The following is a 20,101-nucleotide window of genomic DNA, read 5'->3' as shown; positions in this document are numbered from 1 at the left end:
GAGAGTCTGTCAGTTGCGTTTATTGGTTAGTGAATGCAACACAACATAAACCTGCTAGAGCCATCTCCTTGAGACCTCTGCTGGCTGCTCACCATGGACCAAGAATACTATCTTCAGGGCAAACCACAGCCAGTGCAGAGCTGGTTTTCACAGCAATCATGTACAGCACTAGGACAAAAAAATGGGACTGATTAAAACCCTGAGCCAGGTGTGGAAATTCTTTCCCCAAAAGGCAGTCCAGTACTTCCGCACTCTGTTATAATTTTTGTTGCTGTGTGGGTGGTTTACTGCAAGTGAAACCAGCAGTGGTTGAGCTGGAGAGAAGCAGCCAACCTCAAACTCTTCAGCTTATGGCAAATTCCCCCATGTCTAAGAGCTGGGGAAACAGCAGCAAGTAGGAAAGTCCCCGTGATATGTTAGTCACTGACTCAGTCACCTTCAAGCAGAGGACAAACACCACACTGCTTTGAGTGCCCTGCTCTTAATACAGTGCAGTACAAGCACATATAGGACCACGGGAGCGGCTGATCCGTCACAGAACCAGCAACCAAGATAGGAGCTCCTTAGGGCACCTACCGCAATTCATGGACCAGGAGAGGTCTAACACGGCCACCCCTCTACCAAAGACATGTCACAGGTTATATTGGTACTATTCCAACTCTTGCTGTTACAATTGCCCCTCTGCTCTCAGAACACATAATGTGTACGTGTTCAGTTATACAGAAAATGTTCTGGCTAAGCACAAGACAAAACAAAAACCATCTGCTCCTCCTCACTATGCAGTTACAAGTGCCACAGCAGTCAGTTCTCCTGCTCTGTTCATTCCAGGACTGTGGTCAGTTTTTCTTTTCTTTCATCTTGCAATGGTTCTGTAAAGGGTGGAAATAAGGGTGCATGGAAATTCCATGCTGTAGAAAGCCTGAAAATGGACAGGATGTAAATGGGACAGCACAAGAGACAAAGAGAGCAAAGCACCTGTGGCGAGAGTACAGCACAGAGATGTCAAGTTCCTCTCAACACTGCTTCCTCAGCTTGTCAAAGGACAGACAGTAGTCAGGACTTAGCAAATTAGTGGTGCTGATGGGAGTTCTGTGAAAACACACTGAGGTACAGCAATCTGGTAAACTATAATTTTGATTAGTATGTTAGTGAGGTACCTTAGAGGTGCCCTCTTCTTTGCTATGCTGTTTTCTTTTGCTTGGAGCAATCTTCTTTGAGAGCCAAGTAAGGATTATAGTGCTGTAGCTGAAAACCAGACCAGTACATTTGTCTCATTCCTCAGGTTGTCAGCAAATTCCTGCTGAGCTACTGCTTCACTTCCAACCGTATCACCACAGTTTAGGCAGGGGGGCTTTGAAGGCTCTGTGCAGTGGCTGCAAGATCCGATGAAAATCTGACAGCATAGCATGACTGCCTCAGGAATAGTAGTGTGGTGAAAAAAAAATAAAATTGTGGTTAACGTGATCATGATACATCACCATATGGGAGCCCAGGCCAGAATTTGTTCTTACCAGTCTGCAGAGGGTGGGAAATATTTGTGTGCATGTGTACACATGCATGTGCACTGCACAGGCACAGTTCCTCTGAGAAAAACACCTACTCTGTGTGAAGGCATCTGCATGCAAATTTACACACATTGGATGTACAAACTGCAAAAATCATGCTAAGGAGTTTCCCACAAAAAAAAGACATGGCTAGGAGAAAGCAAACTGTCTTCTCAGTCTCTATTCACTAAAGAGCTTTCTCACATAATTTCACAGCCAGAGATAAACATTACAGAGCAGGGTAGGGGAAGTCACACATCTGGTTCTCTAGTCCTTTGGTTTTTGACTATGCTGCTGGAAAGCAACACCTAACAGAACTTGTTTTCTTAGATAATGTTTGTAGCTGTACTGGGTCTGGTCCACCACAGTAGCTTATGATGGATGAGCACTTGGACATCCTTGCAACCTGTTTGAACAACATACATTCCATAACAAGATGCAGACACAAGTTATTAAAAAAAGCTGAGGACACCCCCCAGCCCTGGTTAACTTACCTCTACCCCCAGGAACTTGTTTCACAGGTCTGCTTACCCCCCTACTTCCATGTTTCTCTCACCCTTCTCTTGGGGTTATGGTTAGTTTTCCAAGGGCAATGACAAAATTTGTGATTGATAGGAATTTGTCAACACCTTTTCAATATAGGTGCGTATTTCTAAAGAGCATTGATAAGAATCACAGAATATCTCGAGTTGGAAGGGAACCACAAGAACCAAGTCCTACTCCTGTGTCCCCAAAAGATCACCCAAAAAATCAGACTGTCAGAGAGTTGTCCAAATGCTTTTTGAACTCTGGCAGGCTCAGTGTCGTGATCACTTCCCTGGGGAGCCTGTTCCGGTGCCTGACCACCCTCTCAGTGAAGAACCTTTTCCTGATATCCAGCCCAAACCACCCCTGTCGCAGCTTCTAGCCCTTCTCTTGGGTCCTATCGCTGGTCACCAGAGTGAAGTGATCAGTACCTGACCCTCCGCTCCCCTTGTGAGGAAGCTGTAGACTGTTATGTGGTCTCCCCTCAGTATCCTCTTCTCCAGGCTGAACAATCCAAGTGACTTCAGCCGTTCCTCATACGTCTTGTCCTCCACACTCTTTACCATTTTCACAGCTCTCCTTTGGAGGCTCTCTAACAGTTTATTTACTTATTTATTTTTAATCTTTCTTATATTGTGGTGTCCAAAACTGCACACAGTACTTGAGTTGAAGCTGCACCAGTTCAGAGCAGAGCAGGACAATCACTTCCCTCAATGGTCTGGCAATGCCGTGCTTGATACACCCCAGGATACGGTTGGCCCTCCTGGCTGCCAGGGCACACTGCTGGCTCATGTTCAGCTTGCTGTCAACCAAAACCCCCAGATCCCTCTCTGCGGGGCTGCTCTCCAGCATCTCATCTCCCAGTCCATTTGTAGAGCCAGGGTTGTCCCTTCCCAAGTGCAGAATACAGCACTTGCTCTTGTTAAACTTCACATTTAGAAAACAAAATCAACAAACAAAACAAACAAAGAAAGCCTGTGACATTCTCTGCAAAAGTAAAACAGTTAACCAGAACTAGTTTCTCCTGAACTGGGAATACACCTGCTTTTCTAAGGAACCTGTTTCACTCATTCATGACAATGATGAGTCAGGTTACTAATACTTGGTAGGCGGTAGGCAGCCAGGTAAGGATGATATGTATGAAGGGAGAATGACTACGAGTAAGTAATAAATGGCTTTATAACTAGGCTAAAACTCAGCACAAGTCTCCATTTGCATTGCAGTCTTTCAAAACAAACTGGGAACAAAAAAAAAAAAGAAAATACACTTACTGCGAGAGGTAATTCTCTGAACTGGTAGGGACCCCCTACTAGCTAAAAAGGCCTGGAGGGCCCCAGCTTCTAGGTTTGAAGCTCCTCTCCTGGCAGGATAAGCTGCTTTTGCAAACACAGACTAGTCCCTCAGATGTGTGACTCAGGCCAATACATCACACTGGCAGTCCTGGAAGCCTGCCGAAAGTCAGAACTCTTGCACACTCCCAGTTAAGTCAGAAACTTGTCATTTGAAACATACCTGTTATATAGCCTAGCAATTGCTCTAGATTGCAAAAGTGGAGGAAGTGGGAGATGGAACACTGACTTAGATCACACTTCAGTCATGCATGCACTGTGCCTGACATATGATAGGGGGATTAGCAGGCCAGCAGCCCAGACAGTCCTGATGTTTAACACAAGTTCTGGGTTCTGCAAAGGCACAGGAGTAGGGCTCCCTCTTCTTGAAGAGCTGCAGTTTGATTTCACCAGAGCAATACTGAAGGGAAAAGCACAGGTAGAACACCCTAGCACAGAAAGTCATCCAACAGAAACAAGTAGATGAGGGGGGGGGGGAAGGTTACTATGTAGCGGGGGGGAAAAAAAAAGGCCAGGGAAAAGCAGAGTGAAGCTGGGGCTCCGCAGAGGAACTACTACAGCAAACAGCTTTCCAATCATTGCCCGAGCAGAGCTCTCCTGGCTGCTACAGACAAATGCAGGCCTTCCAGGACAATTCCCTCCAGAGCACAGGGGAGAGTGCAGGGGCAGAAGGGGAAGAAAATACCACTTGTGCCCCTGTGCCTCCCCTAAAAGCCCTGTGCTACTACCGCAAATAGTGAGTAACCCATGCTGAGTAGCCATAGTAAGTAGCTGTGGATTTTTACTTAAACTTGACTTCATTAGGACATAGGGAAGTGAGTCAGCACTCTCATGAGACAGCTCATGACCTCTGTGCATGTTCCTGTTCCACCATTTCAGCAAGGGTTTGTTTGAAGGGTCCTGGCATGCCTCTTCATCTTTCTGCCCCACAGCCGTTCCACTTCAGCACTGCCTGCCTCCAAGAAGAGTTTAGGTTAGGTGCTAGGTTAATGGTTGGACTTAAGAGGTCTTTTCCAACCTTAATGATTCAATGATCCTATGATTCTAAGAGTATTTCTGAGGATTAAATCTCATCCATGTGGAAATAAAAGTCAACCATGTATTTTCAATTAAAAACAATATTAACATGTTCATCAGCACCATAGTGGGCTATAAATCAGTGCCTACACAAGAGTTAATATTGCATCTGAATATAGGCACTTCACTGCAACCCTCCTTCCAGGGCTTACGTACCATTTTTTTCCGTTGTAAAATTGATGCATGAATACCTCTACTGCTGGGCCAACCTGAAACATCAGAAGAGTTGCAGGATGAAAGTTTTACAAGACACGTCAAATGAGTTTCTGTGCAGCATCCACAGATCCACTCTTAGCACTACTCTTTCCATCTTTGTTCATGAATGTTAATACTAATAGGGGTTTCTAAATAATGAGAACATATGTATGTATGTTTATACACATAAAATTACTTAACTGTTTTGTGCCACTGCCAACATACTAGTGAAGAATTTACAATACCAAACTACATGATAACGCCCTAGAAAAGTTCAGTCATGAGCAAAACTTCTGGAACTATTATCTAAGAAGAAGTATATGCTATTTTATAGCTGCAAGCATAAGTTCCATTCTGACTGGACAAAACCAAGAAGCTGAAAAAACACTCCACGAACTTAGGGAGTCTGATTGTAAACTGGATAAACTTTCTGGGAAAACAGGTTTGAGATGCCTCATTCCATTTACAGCTGTGTAAGTATGAAACAACTGCTTACTTCTAAAGTAAGAGGCTGATCATCAATAACAATTTCTTAAGCCCAAATGACAGTAATCTTTATTTCAGATCTTGATTAAAGAAGTATAAAAACATATACCACATGCTGGTGCCAGGAACACAGAAACACCCCCTGCACCCCCTCCAATAAACAAATAACGGAAGGTATGCAATTCCACCAATGCAAGGCAGTCACTTCCCCTTTGACTTGCACGTACTTCCCACTTCCAGGTCAGCAACTTCCATATCATCTTTTGTGCTTCCCAAACAACATACAGACCCATAGCAGTAACCAACCCCAGGAGCTGCGCCAAATAAGAACTCATAGTTTATGCAACTCCTGCTCACTTTTAAGGAATGATCATAGCCAGATAAACTTCAGCTCTGTGCTTTCCTGACAGAGCTGTAGCTACATTAGGTGCTAGCCCCTGCTGTCCCCCAATGGCCCGCCTCACATACCAGCTGCCACCTTTGCAGCAAGTATGTGTTACAACCCAGTGAATCCACATTTGTACTGTAGTAGCCCTCACTTTAGGCAAAATTGGTCAAATAAGCACCATTTCAATTTGCCACACAGTTTATTTCCAAAGGCTGGTGTGGTTCTCTTGGCAAATATGACTAGGCTACCTTCATGTAACAGTTGTCCTCTTGGGCAAGAGCATGTAAAAGTTTAATTCTTTTCTCATTCTTCCAGATGTTTTCCCTCAATAATTCTGCTGGTCTTTTTTTAACTGCAGGTGCCAGTCTACAACCCTCAGTGTGAACAGTGAGACAATCAGAAGGGCAGTGGTTATCCATACAAAGAGGAGCTGACAGCTTGTCTGAGACCAAGAGCCCCAGTGGCTCTGCAGATTTTAAGTTCAGCTCAATGCTGCCTAGTGATTCTTCTGACAAATTAGCTGTTGAGCCACACCTTCTGCTTCCTACCTGTTTTTTTTCCCTTTCATTTCCAAACTTCCTCAAATGGTTATGTGTGGGGCACAGGACAGTATTTAGCTTGTTACTGCTGTCCTCTTGCATTCCTTTACCATTACAGTTATAGCCATTAAAGCTTGTTCCCTTGAGAGTTCTTTCTCTGTTGTTAAAATCTTGACAGTTCACCTCTAACAAATGCAACAGCTGTTTACCTCTGCTGGCATTTTCATCTTTGCTATCACTTGGCAGCTCGTTAGAGCACACACTACTGTGTGTGATATTCTCACTAGAGGTTACACCTGGGACAATGCCACAATCTGTACAATTGCCCTGTACAATCAAACATACATGGTCATCTATCTTCTGGTCAGATTCATGGATTATGGTATCTGGCGGTGTTTCTCTCAGGTTGTTGTACAACACATGAATGAAGGGCTCATACAATGACTTAGAAATCATTTCACTGTCATTGTCAAAGTATGTACCATTACATTTAGCTGCAGTATCAAAAGGTTGATAACCAGACGGTTGAGGTCCAACAGGGCAAGAAAGCATGTTGGCTGTCTTTTGAACATTTTGATACGCTACTTGCTTATGTATTTCCTCCTCTGGTAGGAAAGCTGAAACTCCATCATTTGCACGTGTGGAGAAAGATGGAGAATCAGTATGTTCTGAACAGGTGTTTTGAAAATCAAGCTCATTGCAGGGAGATCTGCAGTTGGTATAACATGACTGATTGCTAGGGGGTCGATAAACTTGATCTCTGCAGCAAAGCTCTGGTGTCTCTGAAAGCTGGGTCAAAGGCAGTGAGGAACACACATTTTCAAAATGCATGGTCAAGCTACTGTTTGCCATAGACTGAGACATTACGGTATCAAAGCTCTTGTATGCAGAGCTACTTGGCTCCCTGAATGTGGGCACAAGAGTATCAAAGCTCTTGTATGCAGAGCTACTTGGCTCCCCAGGTGGAGACACAAGGGTGTCAAAGCTCTTGTATGCAGAGCTACTTGGCTCCCCAGGTGGAGACACAAGGGTGTCAAAGCTCTTGTATGCAGAATTACTTGGCTCCCCAGGTGGAGACACAAGGGTGTCAAAGCTCTTGTATGCAGAATTACTTGGCTCCCCAGGTGGAGACACAAGGGTGTCAAAGCTCTTGTATGCAGGGTTGCTTATTCTGTCTTTGTTGGTCACAAAGGCTAGTTTATTTGGAGATTCCTCCATCAGGACAGATGAGTTACGCTGACTTTCAGAACTGCACGGAAAAAGGCTTTGATGAAGCATATGGGGAGAATCTCTTGCATCCAGAGAAGCAGAATTTGTGCTGGAGCTCTGATAGCCAGATTCAAAGGATTCTTCTGATTCTACTGACTTCTTGCTGGTTATACTGCAATTGTACTCATCTTGAGAGGCTCTGGTGAAAGGGGAAACTCTATGAAAAATACCGTATGTCTGCAGACTCTGGGCTGTGCTTTCTGTAGGACTTCGCTGAGACTCATTTTTTGACTCAAGTTTCTCAAAGGTTTTATTTTCACTTGTGATGACATCTGGGTCTTTATCATCTTTCATGTTGTTTTCATCTTCCAAGAGCTCAATGAACATGTTAGCTAGTGCATCGTTGTGTTCGTTGTGCTCCCTGAAAGCACTGACACTGGTCTCACAAGACTCAAACATGGTGATCTGGTCATGAGTTTCTTCCTGGCTCTCAGCTTCAATGTCTGTTAAACATTCACAGATTTCTATAGACTCTTCAATGAGAATTGTCTCAGGGGTTAAAACTGCACTACTGCCTTTTGGAAACCACTCTCCAGTCTTGCTACGGCAACTGCAAGATTTCTCAGCGTTTCTGATGTTATCTTTTCCCTTGAAATTTTGGCTTGACAAACTTTGAGACAGACAGGTTTTGCAAATTCTATTTTTGGAAATCAAAAGGAAAGGACAGTTAATGTTTATGTAATAGGAAAACATTTCATGCCGTAAAGTGGAGGTGTGTCCCTCCCCCTCCCCCTTCTGGTTAATGTTACTTACATTTGTTTTTCCATATGACTCTGCTTTATGTCATGGAAAGGGAACTTAATTTCATCGATGTAGCACAAGACTGAAAGCTAATAAGAACAGAAATGAGTTTTAGAACACAAGAACTGTATTTTGTATTTCATGTACAAGCCAGCCAAGAGCATTTATTACGTATTCTATTTCTGGTGATCAGGAAAAGGTATTTTTTGCAAAGCCCGTAAGTTACCTTGACATTTTTTACGACCAGATGGCTCTTTGCTGGATTTGGGATTTGATCCCACCATTCTTTCTTCACTCTGCAAGGCAAGAATTAAAATTGTTTGCTTTAACTAAATCTTGGTTTGATCAGTGTACACTTCTCTCTTCTGTTCTTCTCTCCCTCTTAGCCATCTGCACTGCAGAAACAGGAAGTGCTTGTTCCGTATATCTCCAAATGCTGCTTTTTCATTAACCTAGTACAAAGATGTTTATGCTCTGTGCGTGACTGCTCTGCACAACCACAGTCATATGTTTTTCTAATTACGTTTAAAATGCTGTGTGAGACAGATAGGATCCGACTTTCACATTATCAGTATTTCTTTCCATTTTTTTCCAGTGATATTTAACCATCATTACTGGAACTGCAGCAAAGACTGAGTGTGAAACTGACAGACCTATAAATGCAACCTGTTTTGGATACTCTAACAAGCCATTCTAGTAAGATTAGTAGAAAATATTCAATTTTCTTTTCACAAAATGACAGTACAACTGATTTATGTTTGCTCATAGAGTCTGAGATAAACGTGCTGAGGAAAAGTAAGTCATTAGATTCCTGTACTACTAGACATTCAACTAAGCAATGGCAATACTGATATCTGTGCAAACTGCTGGTCTATAAAACCTGTGAACATTGATACATACTTGGTAAAACAGAAATAACAAGTTACAGCTACTGCCATGATCAGGATGCAAGATATAGGAACAGCCATCTGCAGAATGTCTTCAGATGTTACTTGATAATCTGTTAAATAAAAATATATATTTACGTCTATATGTGCCTATAAACGTAAGTACTGACAACACGAACTCTGGTGTTCTTCTTTTGCATATTAAAGCAATGCTACTTTAGAGGATGTAAAATTAACCCATAGCAGATAAACAGAACATATGCAGCTACCAGTGGCAATAGTATGTGTCATGTCTGAAAGGTCAATGCAGGTACTTCAGTCAGTTACTGTTGGTGATTAAGGAACTGGGAGACCACATGAATTGTGAAACCATTTGTCAGCTCTCTGAGACAAACCTGCCACATAGTTTCTGGAATGGCATTATCATCTCTGCTGTAGTGCAGCTATGCTTCTTACCCTCACTGTTCTTCAGTTTGTTGTTTGTTTTTTTTTCTTTTAAAAAGTCAGCCCTCTAATGGTTAAAGTATTGCTTAATTTCCTAAGTATCTGTTGTTCATTTATACCCACTTGTGTAAACATTGTTTTTTAGTTTAAACATGACTTCTTTCCTGCTGCCTACTTCATGAAATATGCAAAGAGAACAAATACATTCCCTTTCAGCCTTCTTTTCCACAAGACTGAAGGATCCAACTTGGTCTTCTCTTCCTCAGTTTCCCCAAGAGCCGCTTTTTTGCATTGAGTCTCCTTGGAAGCCTTTACAGATTGATCCACAATATATTCAAACGGATGAAGATAATAATTCTGTAACTCTCCTCTGGTAATTAAAAGGCAGTGGCATATATACAACAGGGTTTATAAAACTGTACCATCCTTTTATCAAGCTGCTATTTGCTACAATACCTACCACAGTGAAATTCAACTCTGTCACTCCAGTCACTCCAGTAGGCTGGGTAGTCTGTATACTTGCACCGTACACTTGCAATGTAATCATAGCCTCTCTGCAAGGAGCTTGCAGTAATTTCAAAGCTTTTTGTCTGGTAGTTAATTGATTTTATAGAAACCTGAAAAGAAAGTAAGGAAGTTCACTGATTTCTTTATGGGAAGAAGGGTTAGTGGAAGTAGTTAGATACCAATTGCATCATAAGTTTTCCTGATGTCTAAAAAGAAAATTAAGTTGGGGTAACAGAAGTACTGTATTTTAAATCTCTTCCCTGTCTAATGTAATCACCAGACACTTTGGGGTACTAGTCAGAAGAATTTCAGTCCCTTAAAGTTCAGTTTGAACCACCTTTAGGGAATGTGATCAGTAGCAAGTGTGCTCAGGAACATTCCTTTTCTGACCCTTACACCATTAGTCATGACATGGTTTCAAAGTCCTTCAAGACTTCTTTTAAAAAAAGACTTTTTAACCCTTGAAGCTCCAGAGATAGAAAATGAAGAGACTGGCTTTCTCTTACCTCTCCTGGGTGCTGTTTGCTCCAATATTTTATTTCAAAGATGACTGGCTGTCCAGAGAGCATGGATTGAGGGGTGTAGCTCTCCTCCCAGCTCAGATTGAAATTACCATTTTCAGCTTTCTCAATGGCAAGATTTCTGGGGGCCCTTGGCTTAACTGTATATTAAAAAAAAAAAGAAAAAAGAAAAAAAAAAAAACACACAAGGAGAACAAGGCAATGAGACAGCACTGACGGAAAGAAGCAGAGATAAAGATATTCACCAGAGACCAGAATCTCAGTCTTTCCATTTTAGACCTTTTCACTACACTATAGTGCAAGGATATAGAAGCCAAGACAGAGCAACTGCATGGTCTTTGTTAACAGGCATTGAATATTCAAGCTGGCTGAACAAACTTCAAGTCCTATTTTTGGTGCACTGGATGCAGCTTTCAACCTGCAGAAATGATAACAACTTGTACCCTCACAACAACACGCTGTGCTGTAGGGTAGGCAGAGAGCTTAGGACCACTTTGCAGCCAGACTGTCCTGGCTACCTGAGTCTTAGATGCAGGCTCCTGCTTATTCTGCTGAGGAGCAGCAGTGACATTGGGTAGGAAAGGAACCAGCTCACTGCTGTAGATCAATGCCCACCCAAGGTACGTGGAAGACTTCTGAGTGTTTGAGATGACAGTGTTATGAACACACACTGGTTTAAACAAACCAGGTGCTGACAGAGATAAACTGTATTTATGCTCTGTCACGTGAAAGAGCAGTCATTCACCTTTTACCATGGTTTGTTGTAATCCAACAATTACTGGAAAAAGCTCTGTTCATGGGCATGATTCAACTAGCATGAAAAATTAGAGGATGACAGAGAATGGAAGAATTTGAGTAGGGATAGTCTAGTGTCCTCTTCATCCCTGAATTCTACAGCCACTAGTGAAATGCACAAAATACACTGTTAAGTTCACAAACTGTGGATGGCTGGCAGCTGAGAGGAATAATCATTCTGCTTGCCCCATTACTTATATTGTTTCCTTTAGAATCTTGTCCAGGATCAGGTATCTACACCAAATGGAGTTTTAATTCAAGCCAGCATGACACTTAACATCTAATAAGGAAAAACCATTCCGGTGTCATTAATGAGGAGTTAGCTAAGATTGCAAAGCCTGAAACGAGATATCCTGGTGACAAAATAAACAATGTCTTACCAACCAGGGCTGGTGTAACACTGTAATTCCACATATCAGTCCCATTGAACTGTAAAGCTAGAACATAGGTGAGGGCTGATACAAAATAATCGGGATATATTGTACAAGTGCATGTGAAACTCTCTTTTCCATTCTCAGGGACACACACGTTTCTGAAAAACAGGCAGAAAATGATATGATTGTTTATGCAGTGTGGCACAGTATTTCTTCAAAATGTGGAATCAAGCTTATCGATGTGTAGAGCCAATCAAATCTGAAACAAGCAAGCTCAAATTCAGTTCCCAGAAGCACTCTGTCCAAACAAATCCAAAACAAAAATTTACTCCTCCACACAGCTTCCAGATGACCAAATACCTCTTGGCTACCCAAATACCTCTTGGCTATCTATTGGTATTGCACTAATGAAAAGCTAAGAACTGATCCCGAGCAGAAAAATTAGCACTAAAAGCAACCTTCACTACACTTTAACCTCCAAAGGAGTGGACTGATGCTCTGCTAGTACAGGAACAGTTTTATTGCAGTGCAAATCAAGGTATTGGGAAGTCTCAATGGAGAAATCATACTGCTCCCCTCTATGGAGAGGACTAGGAATGCCCTGATGTATGTTCCTCTGTAGAAGATGACAAGAATACTGCCTTGGCTGTAGAGCAGTGCAAACGGTGTGTTCATGAATACCAAGTTACACTGTATACAGAAATATTCACTGATGCTCCAAGGGAGACTTCATTTTACACAGGCTACAGCCTGGTAAATCATTTAAAGTTTCTCATGAAGTGAAGGTTTAGTAAACTTATGAGAGCCCTACAACTCCTACAAGCAGTACTTGACCAACCCTCTGTACCAAGAACACAGAGGTCTGTCAAAGACTAGCCCACTGAACAGAGCACACTGTTAATTGCAACAAAACATTTCCCTCCTTGCAAGGAGGATAGTCCTGACTATATTTAGTTGCAGGCACTCATAGCAGAGTAAAGAAATCAAAGCTGATAGCGGCTGTAGGGTATTTAATGTTCCAACGGTAAAGAAGGTAAACCCTATTAAACACTCACTGGGAAGATAAAATTTCCTCCCTGTAGTAGAGCAGGTATTCTTTGGAGCAGTTTGTCTGTGCAGGCACCTTCCAGTCACAAACGAGCTCTTTTGCAAAGTCACTAAAGCATCCAAATTCTTGTATGTGTCCTGTAGCTGTAAGTAGGGAGAAGTAGCACACAATAAGAAGCAAGAAAATCCAAGGAATAAGTTGAACTAAGCATAAACATTAGTTCTCCCTCTAAACAGAAGCATAAAGCCCCTATAAAGGAAGTAAGCAATTTTTTCATGTTCTGTGTAAAATGGAAAAAGATGCATGTTACCAAGTATCTCCACCTTTCTGGAGACAACGTCTTTGAGAGCGAGGTTCTAATGAATGCCAAGTTTTAATTATGCAAACTCTAAACCACCAAATTTTTATCATAAAAGAGCATCAGCCTATCTTTTATACACAAAAGGTTCAAAAGCCAAAAATGCAGACAATTAACAGATTTAGACCCAAACCACTGCCTACACACCTGAATTTGTGCTTTATCCACAACTGTTTTAAGCTTCCCAAGTGCATACCCTCTGTCTCCCTGGAACAGTTCCCCATTGCAGATCTAATTCCTTCTTTCCTGCTGTACATCAAAATTCCCTATAAAAATTCAGAATGGCTTTGGTTGATTTTTATAATTCTATCAACTGTTATTTTTCTGAGTTTCTTTAGGGATGCTGCTAGAAGTTTTCTTGTGGCAGTTATATAAAGGACACATAGAGACATGATTTCATTTCTCTATGGTATGTAAATAATTTTGCTTATACAGCCTGGCACATCACCAACTCTCCATTCTTGTCATTTACATTGCAAATTCAAGATTAGTTGACAACAATTCACATCCTGTAATGTTCTTCAGCCACTGCAGTTTCAAAGATGACTTCTTCCCAGTGGGTTCCAGTGGGAATAATCTGTTCCAGATTATTCCTCTGAAAGTTTCTGTTCTCATAAATACCTAATTTCATTCTTATTCTTACACTTCTAATTTTCTGTTGTCCTGAATTTTCTCATGCAAATTCTGCACACTCTGATTTAGTACAGTATCTGCAAATGCAACATACATGATGGCCAACTCTCTATTAGTGGGTATAGTGATACATTACATACCACTGTATCTACCACCAGACCACGCAGTACTTCAGTAAAAACTTGACTCAAACACTTAATTGTTTAGTACTGCTAATGGGTGGCTTTTTATCCTCATTCAAACCCATATATCACTTTCATTTGCCTTCCTAGAAGGCCTCCCATAAAACTTCATTAACAAGCAGTCCTGGATCACTGGAGTAAGCTCAATAATCTTAGTGAAGCTCACTTATGAAAATGAGGATGTATGGCAACACCAAGGAACCATTCTAAAGTTTGGTGAAAATCATAACCTAAATTGCCTACTATACTGACTGGTTGCAAACCTAGAACTGACTGGAGCTCATGGTTTCATCATCATTCAAATATTTAGAAAATGTTTTTCTTTAGTTACTATGGCTAGATAATTATCTTGTAGATAAGAACTATCACTCATATCCTTTCTGGATGGCAGCACCACGTTTAGTTCCCTTTTGTTCTGAATGGTCCATGGTTCTTCAAAAACGAAACAAAAACCAAACAACCCCAAATCATCAGAACATCAACAAGTTAAAGATTAAACTTCTATAATATCATGAGAGACACAGTGCTCATTTATTTTAATAGAACCATTACCTGTTTACCTTGTTACTGTTGTTTATATGTTGCTGTCCTTTTTATTTTTATTGTTCACTTCATGATGGGCTTTTAAAAGATGAATTTCATTAATTTCCAATGTATTAATCATCTTACGATTTCAAGAGTACTGGAATTAAATGAAGCTGTTCCTGCTGTTAAGCTAGCAATTTTATCTTGCCTTTCAGCATCCTCATGTCTTTCTAGGACTCTGACTTATTTTCTGTATTCTTTTCCTGTGATCTTTTCCCTTTTTTCAACCCTGATACAATATGTTAGTTTTTTTTTTTAAACCTCATACATTCGAGAATTTTGTTTTGAAACCCCATACAGTAAAGAATTTGTTTTCAGTTCATGTAGTTAGAAAAGGGAATTGAAATGCTGGATTTCTTTTTTAATCCTCAACTAGAGTAACATAATAAAGAAACTTGAAACATGTAGTTACCTAGTGGAAAAAAAGATGTAAAATTAAACCTTGATAATTTACAGAAAAACTGGGATTACCTAAATCAGATGACATAGAAATTATGCTCCTGCAAACCTTTACTCTTCTTATTAATCAAAATTACAAGATTCCCTACAGTATACTAGGGCCATATGGCTAAGAAATCTTTTTTTTTTTTTTTTGGACAGTCTATTATTATTATTATTATTTTACTATTTTGATTTTTAAGAACAGCCAACCAAAACCAAACCGTAACCTTCCCCCCATAGACTACTGTGGAATAACTTAAAAGCTAGATGTAAGATTCATTTTTCAGAGAATGAAGATGCATTGTCAGAAAATATGATTTTATATTTCTAACTTCTTTTTATAATGAAATATCTTTAAAAGATACCAGCAAAATGCACGTTCAGATCCTTCGAGTTGAACTGTATCATATAACCATCATCTAAGAAGCAGCACTAAAACATGATGCAGCTAAACATCTTGCCAGACCAAATGAAAGGCGTAGTGACGGAAGATCAGACGGAAGTCATCTGGCCCCGTGTACAGGCAGAAATCAGTATACATACTGTCTGAAAGCAAATGCCTTCCAAATCCATTCAAATCCAGCCAACTCAGTTTTCTGATTCAGCATTTTTGCACACTTTGGAGAACACATACTGGCAGATGCCTTTTGACAGTAGATCTACAGGCTCCTGTTCTTGTTCATGAGCATAGCTTCCTGCAGGTCTATTACTGGTTAGTCCACATGGCACACAGTGGCAGCTATAAAAATGAACAAATTTGAGACTAACGTTTTCTACTCTTATGAGATTTCTACAGAGATGTTACTGGTTTATTGTTGAGCATCCTATTTGCAGCATGGTGCCCAGTATAGATTAGACAATGTGCAAGTACAGAGATGTCTTTTCAAACCTCAGTTTCTCCTTCTTGCAAATTCTTTTTTTCTTCTTGCCCACATGGAAAAGGCCAATAAATGAAGAGATCTAAGACATATTTTGTATTAGTTAATTAATCGCAATAGTGTTGCCTGCTAGTTATTCCTAGTCATGAGAAAAAGATGTTGGAAAAAAACTTTAATAAAGTAACTTAAAACATTAATAAATGTACCTTCACTTGTTGCATACGAAAACAAAAGGATCCACAGGGTATGCAGTACAGCACGTAGGAGTCTTGCCATCATTGACACTAGCCAGGCTCAGAAGGTCACGCCGTGCTGAAATTCTGCCAACAAAAGACATTATTAAAAGCTCACATCAGTGTCCCAAGTAGTGTAAGGATGCAGTTTGTCCTGCTACTTTGCTAGATGTTAGGATTCAGATCTCCTGGAGTGCCCAATCCCTTTAAAGGCTGTTCAACAAGATGTGTAGCAGAGTAAGAACAACACAAATGAGCTAGATGAGTTCTTTGTAAAATTTTAATTACAGAGGATACTAGATTGACTTCAGCAGTGGGCCTACTTATTTCAGCTACTAGAAAAGGAACATTTCTAGTATGCAACATATTTAAAGAGTAAGCCCTAGACCAAAGTATCAGCATGCCTCTGGAGCCCTGTGATTCCTCTCAGATAACTGGAAGAATTGAAGAGCAAGGTGTGTCTGATCTATTAATTGTAATACAATTTCCTCAAGTCCTATCTCCAGTACCGTAGTTAGAGAAAAAGTTCTGAGCAAAGACCTCTAAGTTTTGCTTCAACAGAATGCAGATTCGTTAAAACAGTGAATAATTAGAAGCTGTAAAACATATATCATCATATAAGACCATGAGCACAACTTCAGAGAAGGAAAGTTATGCAGCTTTTATATATTAGAATTCTTGAAGCATAGTGAAGTTGAGCTTTAATTCAGCTACAGTAGTAGGACAGCCCTTGACACTTATAACAGATTTGAGTTTCACCAGCACACAAGACACAAGGAATTGGCAACAGATCAGAAACTCTGCTGTGGTATAACCTTGTTAAGTAATTAGCTTTGGAAAAGTTTAATAACCTTGTGGAAGTATGCGTATGAGCACTGTATACATAAGATTGTGTAGCCTCAAAGGCATGCTACCAAAGCCATATTCCCTCAAACAACTCGTCTCAAAGCAAGAAGCAAGATTCTCGCAACTAGCAAGATTCTCAAGCTCTGCTACTGCATATTTGTTGCTAATTAGAATGAACACAAGATAGGCAAGAGCTCGACCTTCCAGCTGAGTAAGGGACAGAAATATCACTTTTTTTTTTTACAGAAAGAACAAGAGACCTTTGATTTATATAGATTTATTTATTAATAAAACTGATGAGAACTGTAGCAAAAGAATCTTAATTTCTTCAACGTTCTTAACAACGCTACCGCTTCTAGTATAGTAAATCATGACTTCAGCATGTCAGATTCAGCTCCAAGATAATCAACTCATATCCCAACTCGCAGTGCTCATCAGAAAAAGGCATGTCCCCTGACACTATTTCCATTCTCACATGCATGATTAGCCATACTTTAAAATAAGCTTCCAAAGATTAAACATGGAAGATGTCAATCTCAGAGGTAAAGGGATGCGAACTCTGAGTGAAAATCAAAGACCAGAATGGAAACTTCTTTGTGATCTTATCTGCAGTAGTTACTACTTATCCAGAAATACAAGACATACTTTAAAAATGCATTTCTCATGAACACTCAAGAGCTAAGCTGTACACATTTGGAAATAGACAAAACATGGCTGAGCACAGTAGAACATAAATGCTTTTTCTGCTGCTCAGAGAAAAAGGGCAAACCGCTCCAGCACACAACACTCTTTCCCTTTTTTTTTCCTGGTGTTCACAAGAGAGGAAGTATTTGCTTTTCGGTCCATTGTTAGGTAATAGTGTCCCATGACTGGAGTTCCAAGAAACTCATAAAACTTTGGCAAAGAATCCTGTATCGCATAAGCGCATGTGAATCAGCGGATGACAGAGAAAAAAATATCTCCCTCATAGGAAAAATGTTCTGCATGTGCTGATAAAAAAATTGAGTTAATCCATAGTTCTAATGAAACAACAAACCTTTTATTTGTTTGTTTTAAAAAGACAAGAGTTGTGGACTACAATCTAAACACAAGAGAAGATGAAAAAAATGACAACAGCTTTCATGTCTGCTGGCTCTTAAGTTTTTCTTTATATCTGATGATAAACATTAATGAGGAATATACAACACACAGAGAATACTAAGTTCACAGCAAACCTAGCAATCTCAATATGTACGAGGAAATAAAGTGTAAATGACAGAAGTGACTTTCCTAAAAACTATGAAAGAAATCTTTATCAGGGCTGGAAGCAGCCCTGTTTATTGGCCCAAGTTACATGCTCAGATCGTTGCTCATTCCTGTCTACCGGGAAGAAATAATGTGATTGAAAAGATTCCATTTAGTATCAAGAAAAATTGTAACACCTGTAATGGACTTCTAAATAAATTAGGGTCCTACTTCATCTACAGGCATAATTTGCAAAACAGTTATGTTCAAAGTGTAACTCATGCCCAGAACATAGATGATAGTCATTTCTACCTCAGACTGCTTAATTCACCTTTGCTGCTATTGTAGAGGTAAAGGACAACTCCCTGTTTTAAAACTGGACTTTTTAAAAATTAAATTGAAGTCCAGCTCAACTTGTTCTTTCTGATTTAAAGCATTGGCTACAACTGCAAACTAAAATGAGATAAGCATTAAAAAACAAAGCAAAAGCAAAGCAGAAGTTCATCAACTGATTTTGTATCGAAATTTGAAAAGAAGTTGGGGAATCATTTCTCATTACTGCTGCTTTTAATTATTTCTTTCTCCAAGTGATGATACAAAATGTAAGACCTGCAGGAACATAACTCAAAATACCTACTCTTTGACGCTCAGTAAGACTGTTAGAGGCAACCACATAAAGAACATGTGTATTGAAAAAGAGTAGGTGCCTCAAAGTGGATTTTCAAAAGAACTTGGAAGTTGGAGTCCAGTATGCTGCATTGAGGAGGAGGTGTAGATGAACAGTTAGACTAGGCTCTCTTTAGAGAGCTCGAGATGACAAAAGACAGCAAAGGGCACAACAACACGTCATTTCAGCCTGTAACGAATGCAGTACTTTCTCATGACTTGATGAGCTACAAATCATAGTTTGCAAGCAACTTCAGATGTTTTCCCATTTATAACAGACAGAAACTACAGGGATCACTGAGAACGGACACCTTGACAAAAACACCAAAGAGACAAAAGCGCCTAATGAGAATTGCTCGCTCCCAGTCCTACATCTCTGAGTCTGGTTCCGAGTCTTCATCGTGAATTGCTATTAAGTTCTCTCTGAGAATCCGTATGTGCTGGGAATAGATTTTAAAGAATGAAACCTGAGATTCAGGAGCAGCTCACCATCGGCTCAGAGCAAGCTTACTGGGACAGATTCTCAGATCGAAGTAAACGTGTCCCGGCTACTGAGGTTTCTGCTACAGTAAGAGCCCTTGGGCCTCCTGTAGCAGGTCTTCCAGCAGAAAGGAGTCTTCTAGGAATTTTACCGGTTTTATCCTGAAAATCAGTTGCTTCAGAAGTGTTCGAATTAAGCAGTCTCAGTAAGAAGTATTCCTGCCAATGCCGGTTTTAACGACACACGAACCGTAGCGGCTTTCCGGCCGGGCCCAGGGAGGAAGCGGCCGATTCCCTCCCACCCCCCGCCCCGGGCCGCACCCCGCGGGCCCGGCCGGCTCCCGCGAGGCTCCCGCGAGGCCCGCGGGCCCAGGGCTCGTCCGGCGGCGGCGCGCCCGCTGCTTCCTGCCGCGCCCCTCGCAGCCCGGCGGCCGCTCGGCACCGGCCGGCCCGGCAGCAGGGACCGAGCGGCCGCTCGAGGCGAACCGCAGGGGGCCAGCTCCCGCCGCGGCCGGGCCCGCCGCTGTACTTGCCTGGTCCGGCGCACGGCCGGGGCGGCGCGGCGCTCCCCGCGCCCGGCTGTCACTCTGCCGGCCCGGAGCCCTCCCCTGCGGCCGCGTCGCGTCCCGTCCCGTCCCGTCCCGCTGGCTGCGCTCGCCTCCGCAGCCTCCCACTGCCCCCGCCGGGCGCGGGCGGCGAGCACACGCGGCAGCCCCGCGAGCAGGCAGAGCCGGGCCGGGCTGGGCCGGCCTCCAGGCGGCCGCGACACCGAGCGGCGCGGCCGGGGACTTCGGGAGGGCGGGGGCGCGGCCGCGCCCCACGGCGCCGGGCGGCGAAGCCCCGCCCCGCCCTCCCCCTGCCGCCCCGCCCCTCCTCCGCCGGAGCC

General features: G+C 41.8%; 1 protein-coding gene across 1 annotated transcript; it reads right to left on the bottom strand.

The window, feature by feature from the left end:
* Positions 1-5,225: 5,225 nt before the first annotated feature.
* On the bottom strand, positions 5,226-20,001 carry IL4R (interleukin 4 receptor). Its single transcript, XM_084296283.1, has 10 exons — positions 19,749-20,001; positions 15,973-16,086; positions 12,697-12,832; positions 11,648-11,799; positions 10,458-10,612; positions 9,905-10,061; positions 9,014-9,113; positions 8,340-8,409; positions 8,126-8,202; positions 5,226-8,009 (listed from the first exon to the last, which is right to left on the bottom strand). Exons 2-10 carry the CDS (start codon positions 16,043-16,045, stop codon positions 5,804-5,806), a joined length of 3,126 nt encoding a protein of 1,041 aa, XP_084152409.1. The 5' UTR covers positions 16,046-16,086; positions 19,749-20,001; the 3' UTR covers positions 5,226-5,803.
* Between the last annotated feature and the right edge of the window lie 100 nt (positions 20,002-20,101).

The sequence above is a fragment of the Netta rufina genome, assembly GCF_964035555.1.
Source record: "Netta rufina genome assembly, chromosome: 15".
Lineage (NCBI taxonomy): Eukaryota > Metazoa > Chordata > Aves > Anseriformes > Anatidae > Netta > Netta rufina.
The sequence above is the reverse complement of the archived record's forward strand: the minus strand, read 5'-3'. Positions and strand labels throughout refer to the sequence as shown.

Excerpts from the sequence above, each read along its gene's own strand:
- IL4R (XM_084296283.1), bottom strand. The coding sequence starts at position 16,045 with ATGATGGCAAGACTCCTACGTGCTGTACTGCATACCCTGTGGATCCTT. Across the intron at positions 10,613-11,647 it reads TGTTACACCAGCCCTGGTTG|TTAAGCCAAGGGCCCCCAGA; the intron begins GTAAGACATTGT and ends TTTAATATACAG. Across the intron at positions 8,010-8,125 it reads AGTCATATGGAAAAACAAAT|AATTTGCAAAACCTGTCTGT; the intron begins GTAAGTAACATT and ends TTCCAAAAATAG.